General features: G+C 42.3%; 1 protein-coding gene across 5 annotated transcripts in view; it reads right to left on the reverse strand.

Annotated features, from left to right (window-relative positions):
• SERGEF (secretion regulating guanine nucleotide exchange factor) overlaps positions 1-19,802 on the reverse strand; it is a 245,359-nt gene that overhangs the window by 158,993 nt on the left and 66,564 nt on the right. The window contains exon 10 of one of the 5 annotated variants that reach the window (XM_045016971.1): positions 1,199-1,304. The exons of the other annotated variants lie outside the window; for them this stretch is intronic. Coding sequence (XP_044872906.1) covers positions 1,215-1,304 — 90 coding nt within the window. The 3' untranslated portion in view covers positions 1,199-1,214. Of the gene's footprint in view, positions 1-1,198; positions 1,305-19,802 lie in introns of those variants that run through there. 5 annotated transcript variants of the gene reach the window in all.

Consider the following 19,802-nt stretch of genomic DNA (forward strand, 5'->3'; position numbering starts at 1 on the left):
CCTCTGGAGAGGTGAGCAAGCTAGTATAGACACCCTGAACTCCTGCGCAGGGAGACGCCCTGCCTTCTCGCTCCTCATCCATCCCTCTTCCTCGTCCTTCCAGCCGGCGCTGGAGCAGGGGTCAAGTCCTCATGCCCCCCAATAAACCCATGTTACTCCCGCCACCCAAAGAGGCATGACCGCAACTTTGAAAACCAATGCATTAGATGTGCAATTGTCAGTCAAACCCACGCACAGCTTTCCCTGTGCCCCACTGCTTTGCATGTCCCGTGAACCGAAAAAGAAAAAAATGGAGGAAAGGGAGAAGAGTTATCAGCTACATAAAACAATCCTTAAAAGATATTTCGAGCCAAATGCAGATCAGATAAGTGGATACAAGTTAACATTTGATCCAAAGTGTAAAAAAAAAAAAACCCATTCTGGTCAGACATGATTAAGAAAAATCGAACTACTGCTCTAGATACTGAGGCCTAAACTTTCAAAAGTGACTAGGAGTCAAACCTGAGAAACCCTAAAGGGATCTGATTGTCAGAGGGCAAGTACTCAGCCCCTTCAAGGTATCCCAAGTTGGGCAGCCAGATAATGAGGTATCCAAAATCACCAGTCACTTTTAAAATTTCAGGTCTGATTGTCCAAAGTCATGTTCTGAATGACTGGTTGGGCCTTATCGGCCCACATCAGCCACTCCATTATCTTGCCTGGGATCAATGTCAGGCTAACAGGCCTATAATTACCCAGGTCATCCCATTTATATTTTTTAAAATTAGTACAACATTAGCTCCCTTCCAGTCTTCTGGAACTTCCCCAGTGCGCCAAGACTTGATGATGGGAAAGTCAATGAGAGTTGGGTGCCTACCTCCTTTTAGGTCCCTTTTAAAATACCAATGTAAAAGTATAATAAAAATGTAAAAGCAGAAATCCCACTATTGCTCTGAAGTCTGACCATTCCCTGTGTGGTCAAAAGGACAGCATATCTAAATACATTTTTTGAAGACTATACATAACTGGCTTAGAACAGCTCTCAATTAGGGTGTAAGTTGATGACTTTTACAAAATGCGTTCCTGGTAACAATGAATATTAGTCATATTCTGTATATTTAATCTCCAATTTGACCCTCCATAAAAAAAGATAGACAGTGGATAAGAAATATAAAAACCTGATACTGCTTCTATTTCCATCCCTATTTTCTTTTAAGGTGTCCTTCAACATGGCCTTATACTCCGTGTACATAGGCTGATCTCAGCATCTTCAGTGGGACATTCCAATTACTGCACTGCACCATTCCCATCTTTCTTTGAAACATCTGACAAGGGAAGAAACACCAACAAAAGGGAAGATTTAGCAGATGCTGTTTTATAATTCCCATTTAATGGATTTGGGTAGGGGGGCGTAGTGAGGAAGGAGGAGGAGGAGGAAGAGTGTTTTATTTCTAACTGCTTTAAAAATAATAAATCTCCAGGCTGCTATTTCAGTTTTGCAGTCTCCAGCTACACAGGCCAACCCTGAAAGTTAAAGATGTTGGCTTTTCACTACAGCCAGGCGGTATGTATTCTTTACTTTATCTAAACGGGCACAATTGGAGCTTGACAGGGCTTATGGGTATTTTTCCATGCATTTTGATAAGACAATAAGATATCTGAGGTGATCGGAAAATGCACCTCATTACTTTAATTCCCATTTTACTCAGAGGTTGCCTCCTTAATAAAAAGGATCCCATCTACAATCTAAACTGCATTTGAGTCTGGTGTACAATTACCTAGTGCCAAGTAAAGGTCTTTCTTTCAAAATCTCCAACAGAAAATATTCTCGCTTAATACTCAATTTTTAAAGCCTGCACCTGGCCCACAGGCAAAATATCTTTTCAAGAAATAACTACATAGGATTATTCTATACTTTCAGTGTATTAAACATACACTTACATATATGCACAAACATGTATACACATATATGCCATGCAAAAAACCAATGCTGGGGTACTTGGAGTTAATCACTCAAGAGTCAAGAAATGTTAAAGCTAAGACTGAACACAATGTTAATTCTGTTCCAGTTTTCATATGTATTACAATACTGGACCTAATTCTCATTTATACACAGGCCCCTTTACAGTGTCCTGGCAGCATGTAAAGGTGCCTTTAAGTGGTTGCAAATTACGTTTCTATCCAAAGCACCTTTAGGAGTGTAAAGGGGCTGAATGTAAATAAGAATCAGGCCCACAGTCTTTAATTACCTGATCAAGTACTAATATTCAAACTCCATAACATATTTACTATATGCTTGTGCAGTGCCTAGCATATTGGGACCCTAATCTGGTTGAAGACTCCAGACAATACACAACAATAATTATTATTTTCATGGATTTTTTTGAACAGCTTTGGATGTACATGCAGCAACTTGTGTTTTCCGCCTTATTTTCATATTTCACTAATTTTGCTGTCCTGACAGTATTGTGTATTTAAATTTTGACTAGGAATTTTCTGAGATAAGTCTCCCTTTTCTCTAAAGTATGTATTTTATTAGGTCTCTCAATACCCATGAAGATTACATTTTCTTTTCAAATAGCAGCACAGCCGCCCATTGGTCCTATTCAAGGGTAGAAACATTCTCTCTCTGCTTGATAATGGTCAAGCCATTTTTGCTCAATCTTGCAAGATAGTCACCTTGGGGTAGAGACGAGGCACAAAAAATTTCAGCCCAAAGGGTGACTTTCAGTAAATTATGAGCCACTGAAAACAGGAGTTTAGAATGGAAACTGTCATGCCACCTTCACCCACAGAAACAGCGATAACATTAAGATTTGCTTGGATTAGGGTTCATGATACTCCACTGGGAATGGACTCCCCCTCCTCGACGCTATACAGCTACTCTCTAAATCTTCCACATAACAAATTATACTTCCCAGGCATTAAGAAACATTAACCAGGACATGACAAAGGCCATGGAAAATTCCAACTTCAAATATTTACTGAAACCAATAGATCAGAGGCCTAATCAGCATTAGAAATGTGAAATGGGGTTAAACTAAAAGCCCTCAGAAGAGATTAAATAATTTTCCAATCACTATGATAATGTATGTTCCAGCAGCTCAGCTCTCACTGAAAAAGTCATTTAGACACAATTTCACTTTTAGTCATATACTGGAACCAATGACCCCCTGGGCTCTATTCTAGAGGATTTCTCATGTCTAATTCTCAGCTATGTTTTTTTTAATATATTGTGTCAGAAAACTTCACATCAGCCTGCACAGCGATTAATAATATTATACAGCATGTCTCTAAAATATGTGGATTTGGTAAGTGAACAAAAATGCAAAACTAAATGCATCATTCCAATAAGAAAGGCAATGAGAATGGGTAATTTAAAACATGCTTTGTTTTGGTGCCTAAGGCTGTATTTTTTCAGTTATGTCAAAAATACAGAAGCTTTGGTTGCAGACCTCTGTCATGTCATCAAACTACTTAAAGGAACAAGTTAATAAACATAAATACCTCCATCAGTTGGTATACACAAGAGGGTGACAATATATTATTCTTGACTAAAAATAAAAATTTTATTAGATTAAAATAAAGTATAGTTTGGACCAGATTCTGTTACCATTATTCACCTTGAGTAGTACCTTTCTCAGATCAATAGGACTATTCAAGAAGCAAGGTACTATTCCATCTCTTTAAGAATGGGAGGATCTAGCGCATTATTCATTTGTAAAACACAGTAGCAATAGCATCAATCACAAGCATTCAAAACTCCTAAGTCAGACAGCAAAAAACAAAAACAAAAAAAACCAGAAATTGTTTATGAAAGTCCCATGACAAACAAAACACTGGGCACTTTTTCTTTGCCTTCTAGTTTTGAGCCTTTAAGGTTTCATGTTTTCAAGTTTAACTTGGCAACAATGAGGGCTACAAACTTTCATTTAAATAAATAAATAAAAAGTGGAGATTCAATACTCCCCTGGACCAGGATCTGTGTCTTTAAGAAAAAAGACCATATATTGCAATACTCACAATAAGATCGTGGGAGTTGGCAACAGTGCAGAAGTCCCCAGAGGCACCAGTCAGATCAGACTCCTACTGTACAAACACGTCATAAGACACATTCTCTGCTCTACAAAATCTTACAGTGTAACTTAAGACAAATGGAGGGAGAACAGAAAAAGAAGGACAGGATGAAAGTAACAGCAGTCTACACACACCTGCAATTCTATCACCAAGGGCACAACTTGCATGGGGTTTTCTATACAGTATTTTATTTAAAAAAAAAAAAAAGATATGAGAACAGCTTTCAAAAATTTGCTGTGCCTGCCAATGTTAAAGCCTTACTGCAATGCATGATGAGTCTAATCCTACCAAGTACTAAGCACCCTCTATAGAGGCCAGTGTCAGTTATCAGCATACATATTTGAAACATCTAATAATTCTCTTGTATATCATTAGCTTAAGGACACTGGCCAGGAGCTGAATGACCCTATGGCATAGTAGACAAATTTTATGCAGGTGTAAACTGGCACAGGTGCACTGACTTCAATGCTCCAGTTTACTCCAGCAGAGACCTTGGCCCAGTAGCTCCAAACCCCATCATGCTTTGGGATTCCAGTCAAGATTTTTGTATCATTGTGTGTTGCCTTATGATTGATATCAGAGTATCACAGCCACATGAACCTTACCCCTAATGGTTTCACCATATGTGAGGACGCTCTCTAATGTGTTTCATCTTTTATCCTCACCTGCCCTCCAGGGACCTTTAAGTATTACTAGCCTGCTTTTATCTTACAAGATGTGCTTTTACTTTCCAGTCCCCCTTTGCTAAGTGATTGTCTTTTGGTGCACTTTGGATCTAACAGCTGTTCCAGGACAACTCATCCGCAAGATTGCTTCATCTTTCCACCCCTTGGGATGTGACTCGGGGCAGAATGCAGGTGCATGAAGTCCTCGGATTTTACAGCAACAATTAAATGAAGAGAGAACTACACACACAAGAGGCATCTCTTGGCAGCCTCTGTACAGGGAACTGCAGCTGCACTTATCTGCACGCTGGGCTAATGAACCACCTTTGTATTATTAAACAAGAACACTGGTGTATCGCTTCAGCTGTTCTAGGTTCATGCAGTTTGCTCTGCTGGGAGGAGTACTGGTTTCACAGGGAAAATGAAGTTCACATACTTGACATACTGGTCTCAGGTTGCACTTCTCCATTCAGCAAAACCATGCTTCAAGTTTTATTTTTAAAAAGAGAGGATGGGGGAGAAAAGGAAGAGAGAAACTATTGGAGATTCCCTTGCCCCTAGTGGTTTGCACACGCACCCCCCATTCTGGATAATGTTATAAACTCTGAAGACTCTGAGACTTGACTCAGAGGGATATTTCAACAAGAGAGTAAATTTTTGCCTTTGGAATGCTCCAATTGGTGTATTTTCCAAAATACTCCCCAGGGGAGAATAACCCTGAATCTCCTCCCCCCCCAAAAAGGGTATGTGTGGCACATAGCACAATGGGGCCTCAATTTCAATTGGGGAAGAAAATAATAACTCTATCCACAAAGAGGTGCATGAGGAAATAGTGTTCACTTTAAACTTCTTACTGACTTGACTGTCTGCCATGCTAGGATCTAGCAGAGGGCAAACACTGCTGCCATGCCACAGGAAGAAATGGAAGCTAAGAATCAAGAATGACTCAACCCCAAAAGCCAGCTGAAAAGTTTGGCAGAGATCTAGCCAAACTAAAAAAACTCTATTGCCCCACACATTTATTTTTTAGGTTTTTGTTTTAGTTTAGAAAAGGTCTAGATCGAAAGATCCTATAGCACTGCAGCAGGGAGGTCTCTCCTCACTAGAGTCGGTGGGGAACTCTTTGACAACACAGTTTTTCGGTCAGAAAATGCCAATTCATTGAAACCAAAACTTCTCTCAAAAATTGACATGAATTTTTTTGTTGGGAGAGGTTTCAGGTCAAAACCATAAAGAGAGAAACCCAGCCCAGCACAGCAATAGCCAGGTGGTTAGGGCACTCACTTGGGATGTGGAAGAACCAGTTTCATGCCCCCACTCTGCCTGACTTGAAGCTGGGTCACTTCCCAAGTAAGTGTTGGCTACTCTGTGGTGTGATTATGGTTTTTCACAAAAAAATTCAAAAAGTCTCAGGTTTGTCTCAAATGCAGAATGGGAAAAAAAATTGCAATCTCAAAAAGTTCTGTGGGACAAGAAACTGATTGCCCTCCCAGCTCTATTCCTCACACTACATGTAGCTGCAGAAGCAGAGCAAAGCTAACAGGCTGTACAGAATCTGTGGCAGGTCCCTGAGTTAGTGATTGGCAGGTCTGAATTCTACCCTGAAAAGCTACAAACAAGCTGAGGACCCATTGTAGAATATGTGGACTTTACAATGAGGAACAATAGCTTTTTATTATATATCTTTTTTTCCCAAGCTCATCCAAATCTCTATATTTTAGAAATATTACAATGAAATACTATTACACCTCTACCCCAATATAATGCTACCCGATATAACACGATTCGGATATAACGCGGTAAAGCAGTGCTCCGGAGGGGGAGGGAGGGCTGTGTACTCCGGCGGATCAAAGCAAGTCCAATATAACGCGGTTTCACCTATAACGCGGTAAGATTTTTCTGGCTCCCGAGGACAGCGTTATATTGGGGTAGAGGTATATATGCTAATAATCAAATGAACATGCATTTAAACAAAGGTAACCAAAAATTGTCTCCACAGTTTCTCCCCTCTTTCTTAATCCAACACAGTCATAATGCTAAACAGTATCACACGCATTAAGACCTTGTTTGGGTGTGCAGAGCTAACCTGCTGCCAAACCAGCTGATTCTCATTCAATCCAACTCAGGAGTAAAACTCTCTCAAGCAAGAGAGAACTAAAGGGAGGGATAGAGACAAGGCTAAATCCTAGAAAAAGACAGCTCAGGAGGAAGCTCATGCTAAGGTTTATGTTATGATTACAGTCTGGCATCAGGACTGTAGATTAAGAATAAGAGCAAACGTATGCAGCGGTTCATCTAGGAGGCTTGTGCTGCATGTAGAATGGGTTGAGACTCCTACTCATTTACAAAAATGTAAGATGTTCAAGCATAGATCCTCTATCATCATCAAAGAAAAACAGTAGAGTCAGTGTCAAAATTCCCCTCCGTTATAACTATTATAGAAAAACTGGCTGGCAACAATGCAGACATTCTCAACTGTATTTGCATTGTTGCTTAGTATGTTATAACTGCTACCTTTGACAGACAATAAATTTTATTACCCAATTTAAAATGAAATGTATATTTCAGATCACTGTTCAGGTACCTTGTAACTGAATGAATGACAATAAAATAGCTTTGCTGGAGAGCAAATCTGGAATTCATAGATTCATTTTTGGTAGCCTTAACATAAAACTAATTTGCTAGCACATGTCCAACTGTCTTCCTTTATGTTTCCCATTCATTTTTCCCCTGAACATAAAAAAGAAATTAAGCCAAGAAAGAAGGATTGTATTAAAGCAAGTAGAAGCATTTTATTCAAAAGAGTTTATAAGCCTCCAGTACATACACAGCACAGCATATCAGATTTTTAGGGTACAAATAAATAGATTGGAGTAGTAGGTCCAGATTTTTCAAACAACATCAGAGTTATTACAGTTTTAGCCCAGTAATGCCAGAGGAAGATTTCAGACAAGCTCCAGCTCCTTTTTTGGTTACAAAGACTGAAGAGGAAACATATGCAACCTCAATGAAAGGGAAGAGACCCACCTGAAGCATGTCAACTGTTGCTGGAGAGATAATGGGTGGCAATATAATTCATGATCCCTGTAGTAATAAAGGTATCTAGAGGAAGCTATCAGTAAGTAAAGGGGAAAAAAATTGAAAAAAGACTAGCGGTGTCTGTTTAAACTCAGCTGCAATACACAAAAGGTCCCTCAAGTATGTAGCGTTTCTAAATTTGAAGTCCTTAAATAAAACGACTTTATTATAATTATCCCTGGCATGGCACTCTAAGAATGAACTCAACATAAATGAATAAAAATCTATTCTCCCACTGGCTCACTGCCAGCCTGGCTGCAAACTTGAGGCCTAGAACAAACAAAAGGTCACCTCTGAATCCACTGCATTCTCTTAGTCCTAGTGTATTCCTAATGCATATCTCCAGGGCTTTTATGTAAGAAACGTCTTTACATACCATGCACAAAAGCAAATGGAACAGGGCCTTCATTCATCAGAAGGAAAAGAAAAAAAAAAGACTCTCTTGCAACAATATACACAAACAGTAGAGCTGGATGTTTATTGTGTATTTCTGAACGGCTTTTCAGTCATAATATACGTAACGAAACCAGATGTACTTGAAGGTTAACAACACCAACGCCACAATTCATTAGTGCAAATATTGCTTTTAATATGCCAAAGCATTATGCTGCTGCTTCTCTGCACTCCTCTCCAAACAATGTGCATTTCAGACTTGCTGTGCAAGAGAAAACCAGAAGATTTATGTCATAAGACTTCATGCAGGCTGATGGATCAATAAATAGCATTCTATTGCTGGGTGTGCACATAGCATTCCCCTTCTCTTTCTGAAACTGCAATTCTTACTGCTACTTTATGTGTTGCTCTGGCCACCAAAGTAAAATACGAAAAGGCTTGTCAGCGTGATGGCTAATGAATATGCAACCCCAAAATGCTATCCCTATCTGGCTCTTCCAACTTCCTTATTGCCCCAACAACTACCTGTACATTTTTCTTTTCCAACATTTTTTAAACAGATGTCCCAAATGTAAATACTGTAACTTGATAACTTCACCAGTGTAGAAATGAAAAAGTGAAATAGAAACTTAACATGGTTTAAAAACTGATTGCCCCCTTATTAAGTGTTTCTATTTTCTCTCACTTTACTTATCAGAAATTCATCCCCCCTTGGTTTAAAGGTCAGTATCAGCCATATTTGATTTTCAACTCTTGTAGAGCAGAAATGGCATCAAGAATCAAACCATGGTAGGTGCTATAATAAAATAATAGTAACAGGAATAATCTTTTCTGGAAAAATAAATTTATCTAAAAAAATAATCCACCCCCAGCATGTGATGCCATGATAGAGAAGAGTAACACACACCTGTATTCCCTGTGAAAATCCTATCATCCCTTGAGGGACTAGAAGCATAATGTACAATTTCTTGAGAAGTCCACATGAAGATTCCAGGTAACTTTTTCAAAAGCATGTAAGTCCAATTTTCAAAAGTGACGTAGGTGCTCAGGACCATAAGTTCCCATAAGATCTAGGCTCCTACTGCCTGCATCACTTTTGAAAATGGGACTTAGGTTCCTAAATCATTTGGCACTTCTTAAAAATTATACCCTACCTCTAGAGATTCAAACAATAGCATGAAAGCAAGAGCAGGATAAAGCAGAGATTTCTGATTCAGATCAATTCTATGTGCTAGCACTTAAGCCAGCCTATTTAGTCTGAAAATATGGCCTACAGCCACCTTTTTTATATCTCAGATTTGGAGAAAGAGATACCGTCCATGGGACAAATCCCAATATTCAATGTACAATACTAAGCAAAGCTATATTGGAACAACATTCCCCATTGGCTATGACTGATATGATACATAATTTTCAATGTAGCATAGATCATATTGCCAGCAGTCAATGGGGGTAGCTGCTTTAATGCTAATTAGGTGAATGGACAGTTGATTGTGAAAAGCACTTCTTCCCCTGAGCAAGCCAAGAAATTCAAGGAACTAAGGCCCAATGCCAATGGAAGTCTTTCTATTTACTTTGTTGGGTGTTGAACTGGGCCCTAAATCATCTTCACTGGCTACAGAAAGTCTGGATGAGTAAGACTGTCAACAACCCTGAAGACCACCAACTGGACAGGTTCTGTCAGAAACTTTCCACCCTGCAAAAGACACTGATTTTGTGGAGGTGACTGCTCTGACAGCAGGATACATCATTTCAGAGAGCAAGTTTGTCCTGCTGGAAATGTGTTGATCTTCATTTGCACTTCCTTCCCTTGTACTTCAAGAAGCAGAGCCAAATGTGGTGCTCTCTGAGAAACTTAGGGTGTGTCTATGCAGCAAAGAAAAACCTACAGCTGGCCCGTGCTAGCCGACTCGGGCTCACAGGGATGTTTCACTGTTGTGTAGAGTTCTGGGCTTGGGCTGAAGCCTGAACTCTGGGACTCTCCCACCTTGCAGGGCCCTAGAGCTTGGGCTCCAGCCCGAGCCCAGAAGTCTACACAGCAATGAAACAGCTCCGCAGCCCAAGCCCTGTGAGCCCGAGTCAGCTGGCACAAGGCAGCCATGAGTTTTTCTTTGCTTTGTAGAGGTGCCCTAAGGTTCAAATACAGTCCTCACTGAAATCACTGGAAAGACACCCCACCCCACCATTGACTTCAGTGCCCCCTGGATCAGACCCTAAAGCAGGAAGACAACATACTGCCATCAGTGTGTTCATGGCAATGGACAGTTACATTTAGAGCAGGAAAGGTAGTGGCCACTATATTTAAGGCAATACAACAGTTTCCATTCTAATTCCCTTTCCAAATTGCTCCCAAGTTTCTGAAAATCAGGTCCTTTAGGGAGTCAAGTTAGGCTCCCAAAAATTGAGACATCCAAAAATCACTAGTCACTTATTAAAAACTTGGCTTAATATCTTTTTCCAGATTGTTAACATTTCCATACCTGTTCTAAATGTGCTACTCTCTTTTACAGCTTAATTTTCTTTACTCCAGTGAAAACTGCATCTTTGCTTTTTTATGATTAAATTCTCATTAAAAAAAGCAAGGAAAATCAGTTTTCTATTGCTATTTCTGGACTCTATGCTCAAGGCAGCCACAAAAATGACAAAAGAACAACTCTCCTTCTGTGTGCTTTTCTGCAATACTGTAAAAGCTGTTCTTGAAATTACAAAAGCAAAGGGTGGGGGAGATTAATTCCCCCAGACAAACAAAACCCAACAAAAAAATCAAAATAGGGAAAGAGAGAAAAAGGATAGGCAGGAATTACAGATAACAAGAATGTTAAAAATATATCTAACAGACAAAAATTCTTCTGCACTAGTGCATACAGGTTTAAATGATAGAATCTGTAGTAAACAGGAAGCCAAAATGCTGCATCATGCAATATACAAAAGCAACTTGAAGAAGTTGCATTATACATTACTCTCTTTTTCTCTGTCATAAGAACATAAGACCAGCCATACTGGGTCAGACCACAGGTCCATCTAGCCCAGTATCATGTCTTCCAACAGTGGCCAATGTCAGGTGCCCCAGAGGGTACAGTTTCTGTGATGCCTAATATATCAATATCCTCATTTAATACGAGGCCTTCTAGTTCTCCCATTTTATTATTTAGACTTCTACCCTTAGTATGTAAGCACTTTAAAAACTTGTCACTTTTTAACTGTCTGCCACTACATGATGTAATTGAATGGGTCTTTTTTTCATTTGACTGTTTCTCATCAGATCCTACCTGTATTTTATCATCTTCCATCTTCTCCTCCTTACTAGGACATAGAGAATCTCCATTAACAGATCCTCCCCTAAGGGATGTCTCTGTCTGAACCATGTGCTCCTCCGCACCTGTCGGCTTTCCCCCAGCCCTCAGTTTCAAAACTGCTCTATCACCTTTTTAATTTTAAGTGCCAACAATGGGGTTCCCTTTTGGTTTAGGTGGAGCCCATCCCCCCTTTCCCAAAAGTTTCTCTAGTTCCTAATAAATTTAAACCCCTCCTCCCTACACCACCGTCTCATCCATGTATTGAGACCCTGAAATTCTGCCTGTCTAAGTGGCCCCGCGTGTGGAACTGGAAGCATTTCAGAGAATGTGACCATGGAGGTCTTGGACTTCAATTTCTTACCTAGCAGCCAAAATTTGGCCTCCAGGACCTCTCTCCTATCCTTCCCTATGTCATTGGTACCTACACAGTGTCATAATGGTTAAATATCTCTTGGGCATCTTAACATTTCTGAAATGAACTTTTCAAGATCACCGGGCAGGATATATTCTTCTGAGGGTCTTTGCCAATGGAATACATCCTTCTTTACGGTCCACTAGAGTGTGATGATTTTCAGAGCAATACATAGAGTTTATATGTTTATTCAAGCTTTTAATTAATCACTAATTCATAAATGGTGAAACTCATCTGACAGCTGTGGCCCCAAGTAAGCCCATCTGCCCTTAAAAAAGGGTGGGGGAGGAGCTCCATTGAAGCAATTTGACCAGATGCACTTTCCCATTACACAAAGGTATGGACTGCACATAAGTTTGGTGGATTGTCACGCTGTGCATTTCATATTTTGATTTGTTGGTTTTAAACTGAATGTGAGGGACCCACGTGTCTTGGTAATGGATGCTTTAGAAAACAAATACATGCATGGGAGGGTTTTCCCACTGCCTTGTTAATCTTGCATTACCAGGAAGAATAATATACATAGCTGAATACTTGGGTGGCAGGGAGAATTGCAGAACTCCTCAAGAGCTTGCACTTTGTGAACCAACCTTCTACGGGGATTCATCATTTTCTTATTCCTAACACTAAAACAAAGATTAAAAAATGGTCCTTATGTGCTTCCTTCATGGCAAAGAAATTAATGTGTATGAAATGCAAGCCACCATGCAACAAATCAGTGACTGGAGCATAGGATTGAGTGACTTTAGCTGATTTCTCCACAGAATTTAGTGGGAGTTTTGCAATTGACTTTGGTGGGACCAGGTTCGAGCTTTTAGGGAGTATTTTAAAATAGGGATAAGTTTAGACCAGATGCTATCGAACATCTCTAGTTTCCTGGATTTATGTAAACATACAATGTATTATTATGTACATTACTTCCTGGTCTCCCTTTGCGTATTATTGTTTGTATTATGGTGGCAATCACGTAGAGGCTCCACTATATAAGCACCATACAAACCAGACATGTAGTTCAAAGGCAGCTTGTATCCAAAATAGCTTACAGTCTAGGTTAATAACAAGACCACAACAGGTGGATGAGAAACCAGTGGGTGGGAGGATGAAGTAACAATAACACAAATATGTTTCATGGAGACTACCCACACACACAATGAAACTCACCACCTGCCCCGTATCACCTGGCAGCATTGTGTAAGCATCACAGCAGAAGTTAGTTGTAAGGAGAGAGACAAAGGAGGATTAAACAGTGGCTTTGCAAAGCTTGTGACACATAGGGTATGTCTACACTATGGAATTACTCCGATTTTACAGAATTTGATTTTTGGCAACAGATTGTATAAAGTTGAGTGCATGCGTCCACACTAAGCACATTAATCGGCGGTGTGCGTCCATAGTGCCGAGGCTAGCGTCGACTTCCGGAGCGTTGCACTGTGTGGGTAGCTATCCCATAGTTCCCGCAGGCTCCCCCACCCATTGGAATTCTCGGTTGAGATCCCAATGCCTGATGAGGTAAAAAACATTGTCGCAGGTGGTTCTGGGTACATGTCATCAGGCCCCCCTCTCCCTCCCTCCATCCGTGAAAGCAACGGCAGACAATCGTTTTGCACCTTTTTTTCCTGGGTTACCTGTGCAGACGCCATACCACGGCAAACATGGAGCCCGCTCAGCTGACCGCCACCGTATGTCTCCTGGGTGCTGGCAGACGTGGGACTGCATTGCTACACAGCAGCAGTTCATTGCCTTTTGGCAGCAGACGGTGTATTATGCCTGGTAGCCATCGTCATCATACTCCTGGTGCTCTTTTAGCCGACCTCGGTGTGGTCGGTCAGGGGCACCTGGGCAGACATGGGAGTGACTCAGCCAGGTCAGTCCCATCTTCTGCCGAGCACCCAGGAGATGACGATAGCTAGCACTCGTACTGCACCATCTCCTGGTGAGCACCCAGGAGACAACGATGGCTAGCAGTTGTAATGCAGGGTCTTCTGCCAAGCACCCAGGAGATGACGATGGCTAGCAGTCATACTGAACCGTCTGCTGCCAGCCTAAGATATAAAAGATAGATGGAGTGGATCAAAACAAGAAATAGACCAGATTTGTTTTGTATTCATTTGCTCCCCCCTCCCTCTGTGAAATCAATGGCCTGCTAAACCCAGGGTTTTGAGTTCAATCCTTGAGGGGGCCATTCTGTGTGACAGTTGTTTGTTTCTCTCATTGATGCAAAGCCACTCCCTGTAAGCCATGTTGTCAGTCACCCCTCCCCAGAGCAACGGCAGACAATCGTTTCGTGCCTTTTTTCAGTGCAGATGCCATACCATGGCAAGCATGGAACCCCCTCATCTCAACGCAGCAGTCATGAACATTGTAAACACCTCGCGCATTATCGTGCAGTTTATGCAGAACCAGAACCTGAAAAACCAGACAAGGAGGCGGCAACGGCAGCGCGGTGACAAGAGTGATGAGGACATGGACACAGAATTCTCTCAAAGCGCAGGCCCCGGCACTTTGGAGATCATGGTCTTAATGGGGCAGATTCTAACCATGGAACGCTGATTCTGAGCCCGGGAAACAAACACAGACTGGTGGGACCGCATAGTGTTGCACGCATGGGACGATTCCTAGTGGCTGCGAAACTTTCTCATGCATAAGGGCACTTTCATGTAACTTTGTGACTTGCTTTCCCCTGCCCTGAAGCGCCAGAATACCAAGATGAGAGCAGCCCTCACAGTTCACAAGCGAGTGGCGATAGCCCTGTGGAAGCTTGCAACGCCAGACAGCTACCGGTCAGTCGGGAATCAATTTGGAGTGGGCAAATCTACTGTGGGGGCTGCTGTGAAGCAAGTAGCCAAAGCAATCACTGAGCTGCTGCTACCAAAGGCACTCTGGGAAATGTGCAGGTCATAGTAGATGGCTTTGCTGCAATGGGATTCCTTAACTGTGGTGGGGCGATAGATGGAACCCATATCCCTACCTTGGCACCAGATCACCAGGGCAGCCAGTACATAAATCGCAAGAGGTACTTTTCAATGGTGCTGCAAGCACTGGTAGATCACAAGGGACGTTTCACCAGCATCAACGTGGGATGGCCAGGATGGGTTCATGACGCTTGCGTCTTCAGGAACACTAGTCTGTTTAAACAGCTGCAGCAAGGGATTTACTTCCCAGACCCGAAAATAACTGTTGGGGATGTTGACATGCCTATAGTTATCCTTGGGGACCCAGCCTACCCCTTAATGCCATGGCTCATGAAGCCATACACAGGCAGCCTGGACAGTAGTCAGGAGCTGTTCAACTATAGGCTGAGCAAGTGCAGAATGATGGTAGAATGTGCATTTGGACGTTTAAAGGGTCGCTGGCGCACTTTACTGACTCGCTCAGACCTCAGCCAAACCAATATTCCCATTGTTATTGCTGCTTGCTGTGTGCTCCACAATCTCTGTGAGAGTAAGGGGGAGACATTTATGGTGGGGTCGGAGGTTGAGGCAAATTGCCTGGCCGCTGATTATGCGCAGCCAGACACCAGGGCGATTAGAAGAGCACATCAGGAAGCACTGTGCATCAGAGAAGCTTTGAAAACCAGTTTTATGACTGGCCAGGCTACGGTGTGAGAGTTCTGTTTGTGTCTCCTTGCTGAAAACCTGCCCCCTTGATTGACTCATTCCCTGTAAGCCACCCACCCTCCCGCCTTCGATCATAGCTTGCTTGCAAAGGAAATAAAATCATTATCATTTAAAAACCATGTGTTCTTTATTAACTGATTATAAAAATAGGGAGAGAACTGACAAAGTAGCCCGGCTGGGGTGTGGGAGGAGGGGAAGAGGGAAGGAAAAGGCCACTTCAAAACTTGTTGAATGATAGCCTTCTGTTGCTTGGGCTGTCCACTGGGGTGGAGTCGCAGGGTGCACAGAGCCTCCCCGCCCCCCCCCCACATTCTTGGGCATCTGGGTGAGGAGGCTATGGAACTTGGGGAGGGTAGTTAAACAGGGTCTGCAGCGGCACTCTGTGATCCTGCTGCCATTCCTGAAGCTCCACCAGACACCGGAGCATGTCCGTTGATCCCGCAGTAGCTCTAGCGTTGCATCCTGCCTCCTCTGATCTTCCTGCCGCCACCTCTCATCTCGTTCGCCCCTCCTGTTCTCATGGTCATTGGTTGCTTTCCTGTACTGTGATACTGTGTCCTTTCACTCAATCAGATGAGCTCTTTCATTGCGAGTCGACTGCATATTCTCAGAGAACATTTAATCGCACGTGCGGTTTTTCTCACCGCCTTATCTGAGAGAGCCTTCAGGACGGAAAAGGGAGGCTTGAAAAATTTGCAGCTGCGGGAGGGAAAAAAGGGAGAGAAGTATTTAAAAAGATACATATTACAGAACAATGGGTATAATCTTTCATGGTGAACAACACTATTCACAATACATAGCACATGTGATTTCGGTACAAGGTCACATTTTGCATCTTTTACATTGAGTGCCTGCGGCTTTGGTGTTAGAGATCACAGACGCAGGGCCGGGCAACAGAATTTGGCTCACAGGCGGCCATGGTAAGCTATAGTCTTTCGGCTTCTGCAACCTTCATAAAAGCAGCGTGTTAACGTGCAGCAGCAGAAACCAAAGTAACCCCCCCCATCCAATTATCTGGGATGATCGCTTTACCCCTTCCCCTACCATGTGGCTGGTTCTCCCCAGAAACCTTCTGCAAAGGCTGTACCTCCAGGAGAGCTTCATGGAGATGTCCCTGGAGGATTTCCGCTCCATCCCCAGACATCTTAACAGACTTTTCCAGTAGCTGTACTGGCCACGAATGCATCCCAAGTCCTCAGGGCAAATTAATCATTAAAAAAAACACTTGCTTTTAAACCATGTATTATATATACAAAAGGTACACTCACCAGAGGTCCCTTCTACGGCTTCATGGTCCGGGATACCGCCTTGGGAGGGTATTTCAGTCACGGTGAGAAAAAGATCCTGGCTGTTGGGGAGAACAGTGTGCTGTGTGCTCTCCTCAAGGTCGCCCTTGTCCTCCTCCTCCTCCTCATCTTCCCTGTCCGCAAAATCCTCAGGCATGGCTGAGAGTACCCCCTCCTTGGAATCCACGGTCAGAGGTGGGGTAGTGGTAGCGGACCCCCCTAGAATTGCATGCAGCTCAGTGTAGAAGCAGCATGTCTGTGGCTCTGCCACGGAGCGTCCGTTTGATTCTATGGTTTTCTGGTACGCTTGTCTCAGCTCCTTAACTTTCACACGGCACTGTATTGAGTCCCTGTTGTGGCTTCTCTCCATCATGCCCTTGGAGACTTTCAAATGTTTTGGCATTTCGTCTTTTGGATAGCACAGAATCGTCTCCCCAATCAGATCCAATACCTCCCATATGGGCCATGCTGGAGCTCTTTTTCAATTCTCAGACTGCATGGTTACCTGTGCTGATGAGCTCTGCATGGTCACCTGTGCTGATGAGCTTGACTGGCCAAACAGGAAATGAGATTCAAAAGTTCACGGGGCTTTTCCTGTACATCTGGCCAGTGCATCTGAGTTGAAAGTGCTGTCCAGAGCGATCACAATGGTGCACTGTGGGATAGCTCCCGGAGGCCAATACCATCGAATTGCATCCACACTAACCCTAATTCGAACCAGCGATATCGATTTCAGCACTAATCCCCTCGTCGGGGAGGAGTACAGAAATCAATTTTAAGAGCCCTTTATGTCGAAGTAAGTGGCTTCGTTGTATGGATGGGTGAAGGGTTAATTTGATTTAATGCTGCTAAATTCGACATAAACATATAGTGTAGACCAGGCCACATGCGAGAAAGTGTGGAGGTGTTCATGGAGCAAGTGGATTAAAGAGAGGTAAAGATTGGGAACATCAGAGGAGCAAAGGTGCCAGTCTCAACAACGTATCAATATGAACATATTCAAAGTTCAAAGGCAATACCAAAAAAGTAAAAGAAAATTTTACAGCAGAGAGAAATAGTCAAAGTACAGTCCAGAGATACTTTACTCCATGTTCATACTTTATTCAGAGATACTTTATTCCATGTTTAAAGCCACATAGCATCTAATCATTTCTGAAAGCTCAATGTACCAATTCAACACACAACAAAAGCTAGTTTGGAACCATTAAGACCTGCCCCACGTCATCCATTTGTAGTACGCAATGCAATATCCCAATGTTACTCTGAATATTTTTCCAATAACCTGTATAACATCATCAGTAAGAGAGTCCATTTTCAAATGTTAACTCTGCTGTTTTCATTTGAAAACAAAGAAAACAGTAATGATATTTTTATAAATGCTGGTGAGCAAAGAGGTAAATAATTTATGTGACCATGTTCCAACTAATTCTTATAAAAAAAAAGGTTTTTCTTGACTTTTGGTTGGTTGGCTGAAGAATTTTCCTGGGGCGGCACACTATATGCCCGATTCTAGCTTGCATACGATTTAATGGCACACTTATAAACCTATTTGGCAAAACCTTAACTATAATGGAGCACTAATAAGAGGAAAAGTTAGCAGTGCTGGACCAGCAAATGTAATGTGGCAAGGCTTGAGGTCATGAAGGTCAGCCAAGTAAAACAGATAATTAATCTGCCCCAAAATAGCCATTTTTGTATCATTTTTCATCAATAAAAGAAGGCTTGGATGAGAGTTCTCTGCACAGAATACTGTAAATTGATAGCTTTGTTCCAGTCCACTACAGTTTTCTATCGATTTTCTCTCATTTAAGACTGTATTGATTTGTTAATCTCTTTTCTGTAACAGTTCTGATGACAAATTGAGTAGGAAAAACTGCATGCTCTTGGGCATTTTCTACCAACCTCTTGCCTTAAACCATAATTTCATTTGGATTTGGCACTGGTCCGTGTGCATATCCGTTAAGCCTGGACAGTATTATGGCATCATTTGCTATGTCATATAGTGAAACCTCTTTAAGCAAGCTCTCAGGGCTATTGATAAATTTGCTCCTCGGAGGCAGTCTTAGAATGAGGTGAAGCAGAACTTTTACACTTGGGGAAACCTTAGGAGGTTGCCTATGTGATGGTATCAACTTATGCCAAGGCCCTTAGGCTTCACTGAATACTAACAAATACATTGCTGAAAACCACTCTGTCTCGCCTGTGTGTAGTATTGTTAAAATAGGTATTGGACTTACATCAATGTGAGCAGTGTGTAGACTTTATGAAATGCTTGTAAATTGCTGCATGCATTAATCTCACTTATAACCTCTATATCCCATGCTAAAAGGTAATATGTAAGTGTTTGTTCTATAACTGTAAAATGTTTGTTCTGAACTACAGAACTCACCGAACAGGAAAAAAAAAACTTCACCTAATGCAAAATGCTGGATTCCTACCGAAGGCGTTATCTCCTGCCCGTCAGGAAGGACTACTGAATCCAAATGGGCCACAGTGGAACAAAGACTTTGTCTATTGGTTCCCCACAGCCCTGAAGAGGGCATGTGCCCAAGTCCTCGGCCCACCACAGTTTAAACACCAAGGGAAGGGAATGAAAATGGCTGTTAAGGAGAACTTCTTATTCCTATGCTGCTTGGACTCTGAGGGGTGAGTATTTCCAAGGCTGTGGCTACACTACGTAGCCTACAGCGGCACATCTGCACTGCACTGTAAGCTCTCATGTAGCTACTGTAAGCCATCAGGAGAGAGCTCTCCCGTCGACTTCATTAATCTGCTCCCAACAAGCCGCAGCAGCTATGTCGGTGGGAGCAGCTCTCCACACCAGCGCTTAGTTCGGTGTAATTTATGTCCTTCGGGGGGGTGGTTTATTCACTCCTGTCGCAGGTCTTCTCCCCCACTTGGAGCTTTTGGGTTCCAAGATGGGGACCTGCATGGGCTGCTCTAAACTAATCTTAGTCTAGATCCGGTTCTGCTGCCACCAGTTAAGTTTAAAGTGGGTA

This window comes from Mauremys mutica, chromosome 4 (assembly GCF_020497125.1).
Source record: "Mauremys mutica isolate MM-2020 ecotype Southern chromosome 4, ASM2049712v1, whole genome shotgun sequence".
In the NCBI taxonomy this organism is placed as follows: domain Eukaryota; kingdom Metazoa; phylum Chordata; order Testudines; family Geoemydidae; genus Mauremys; species Mauremys mutica.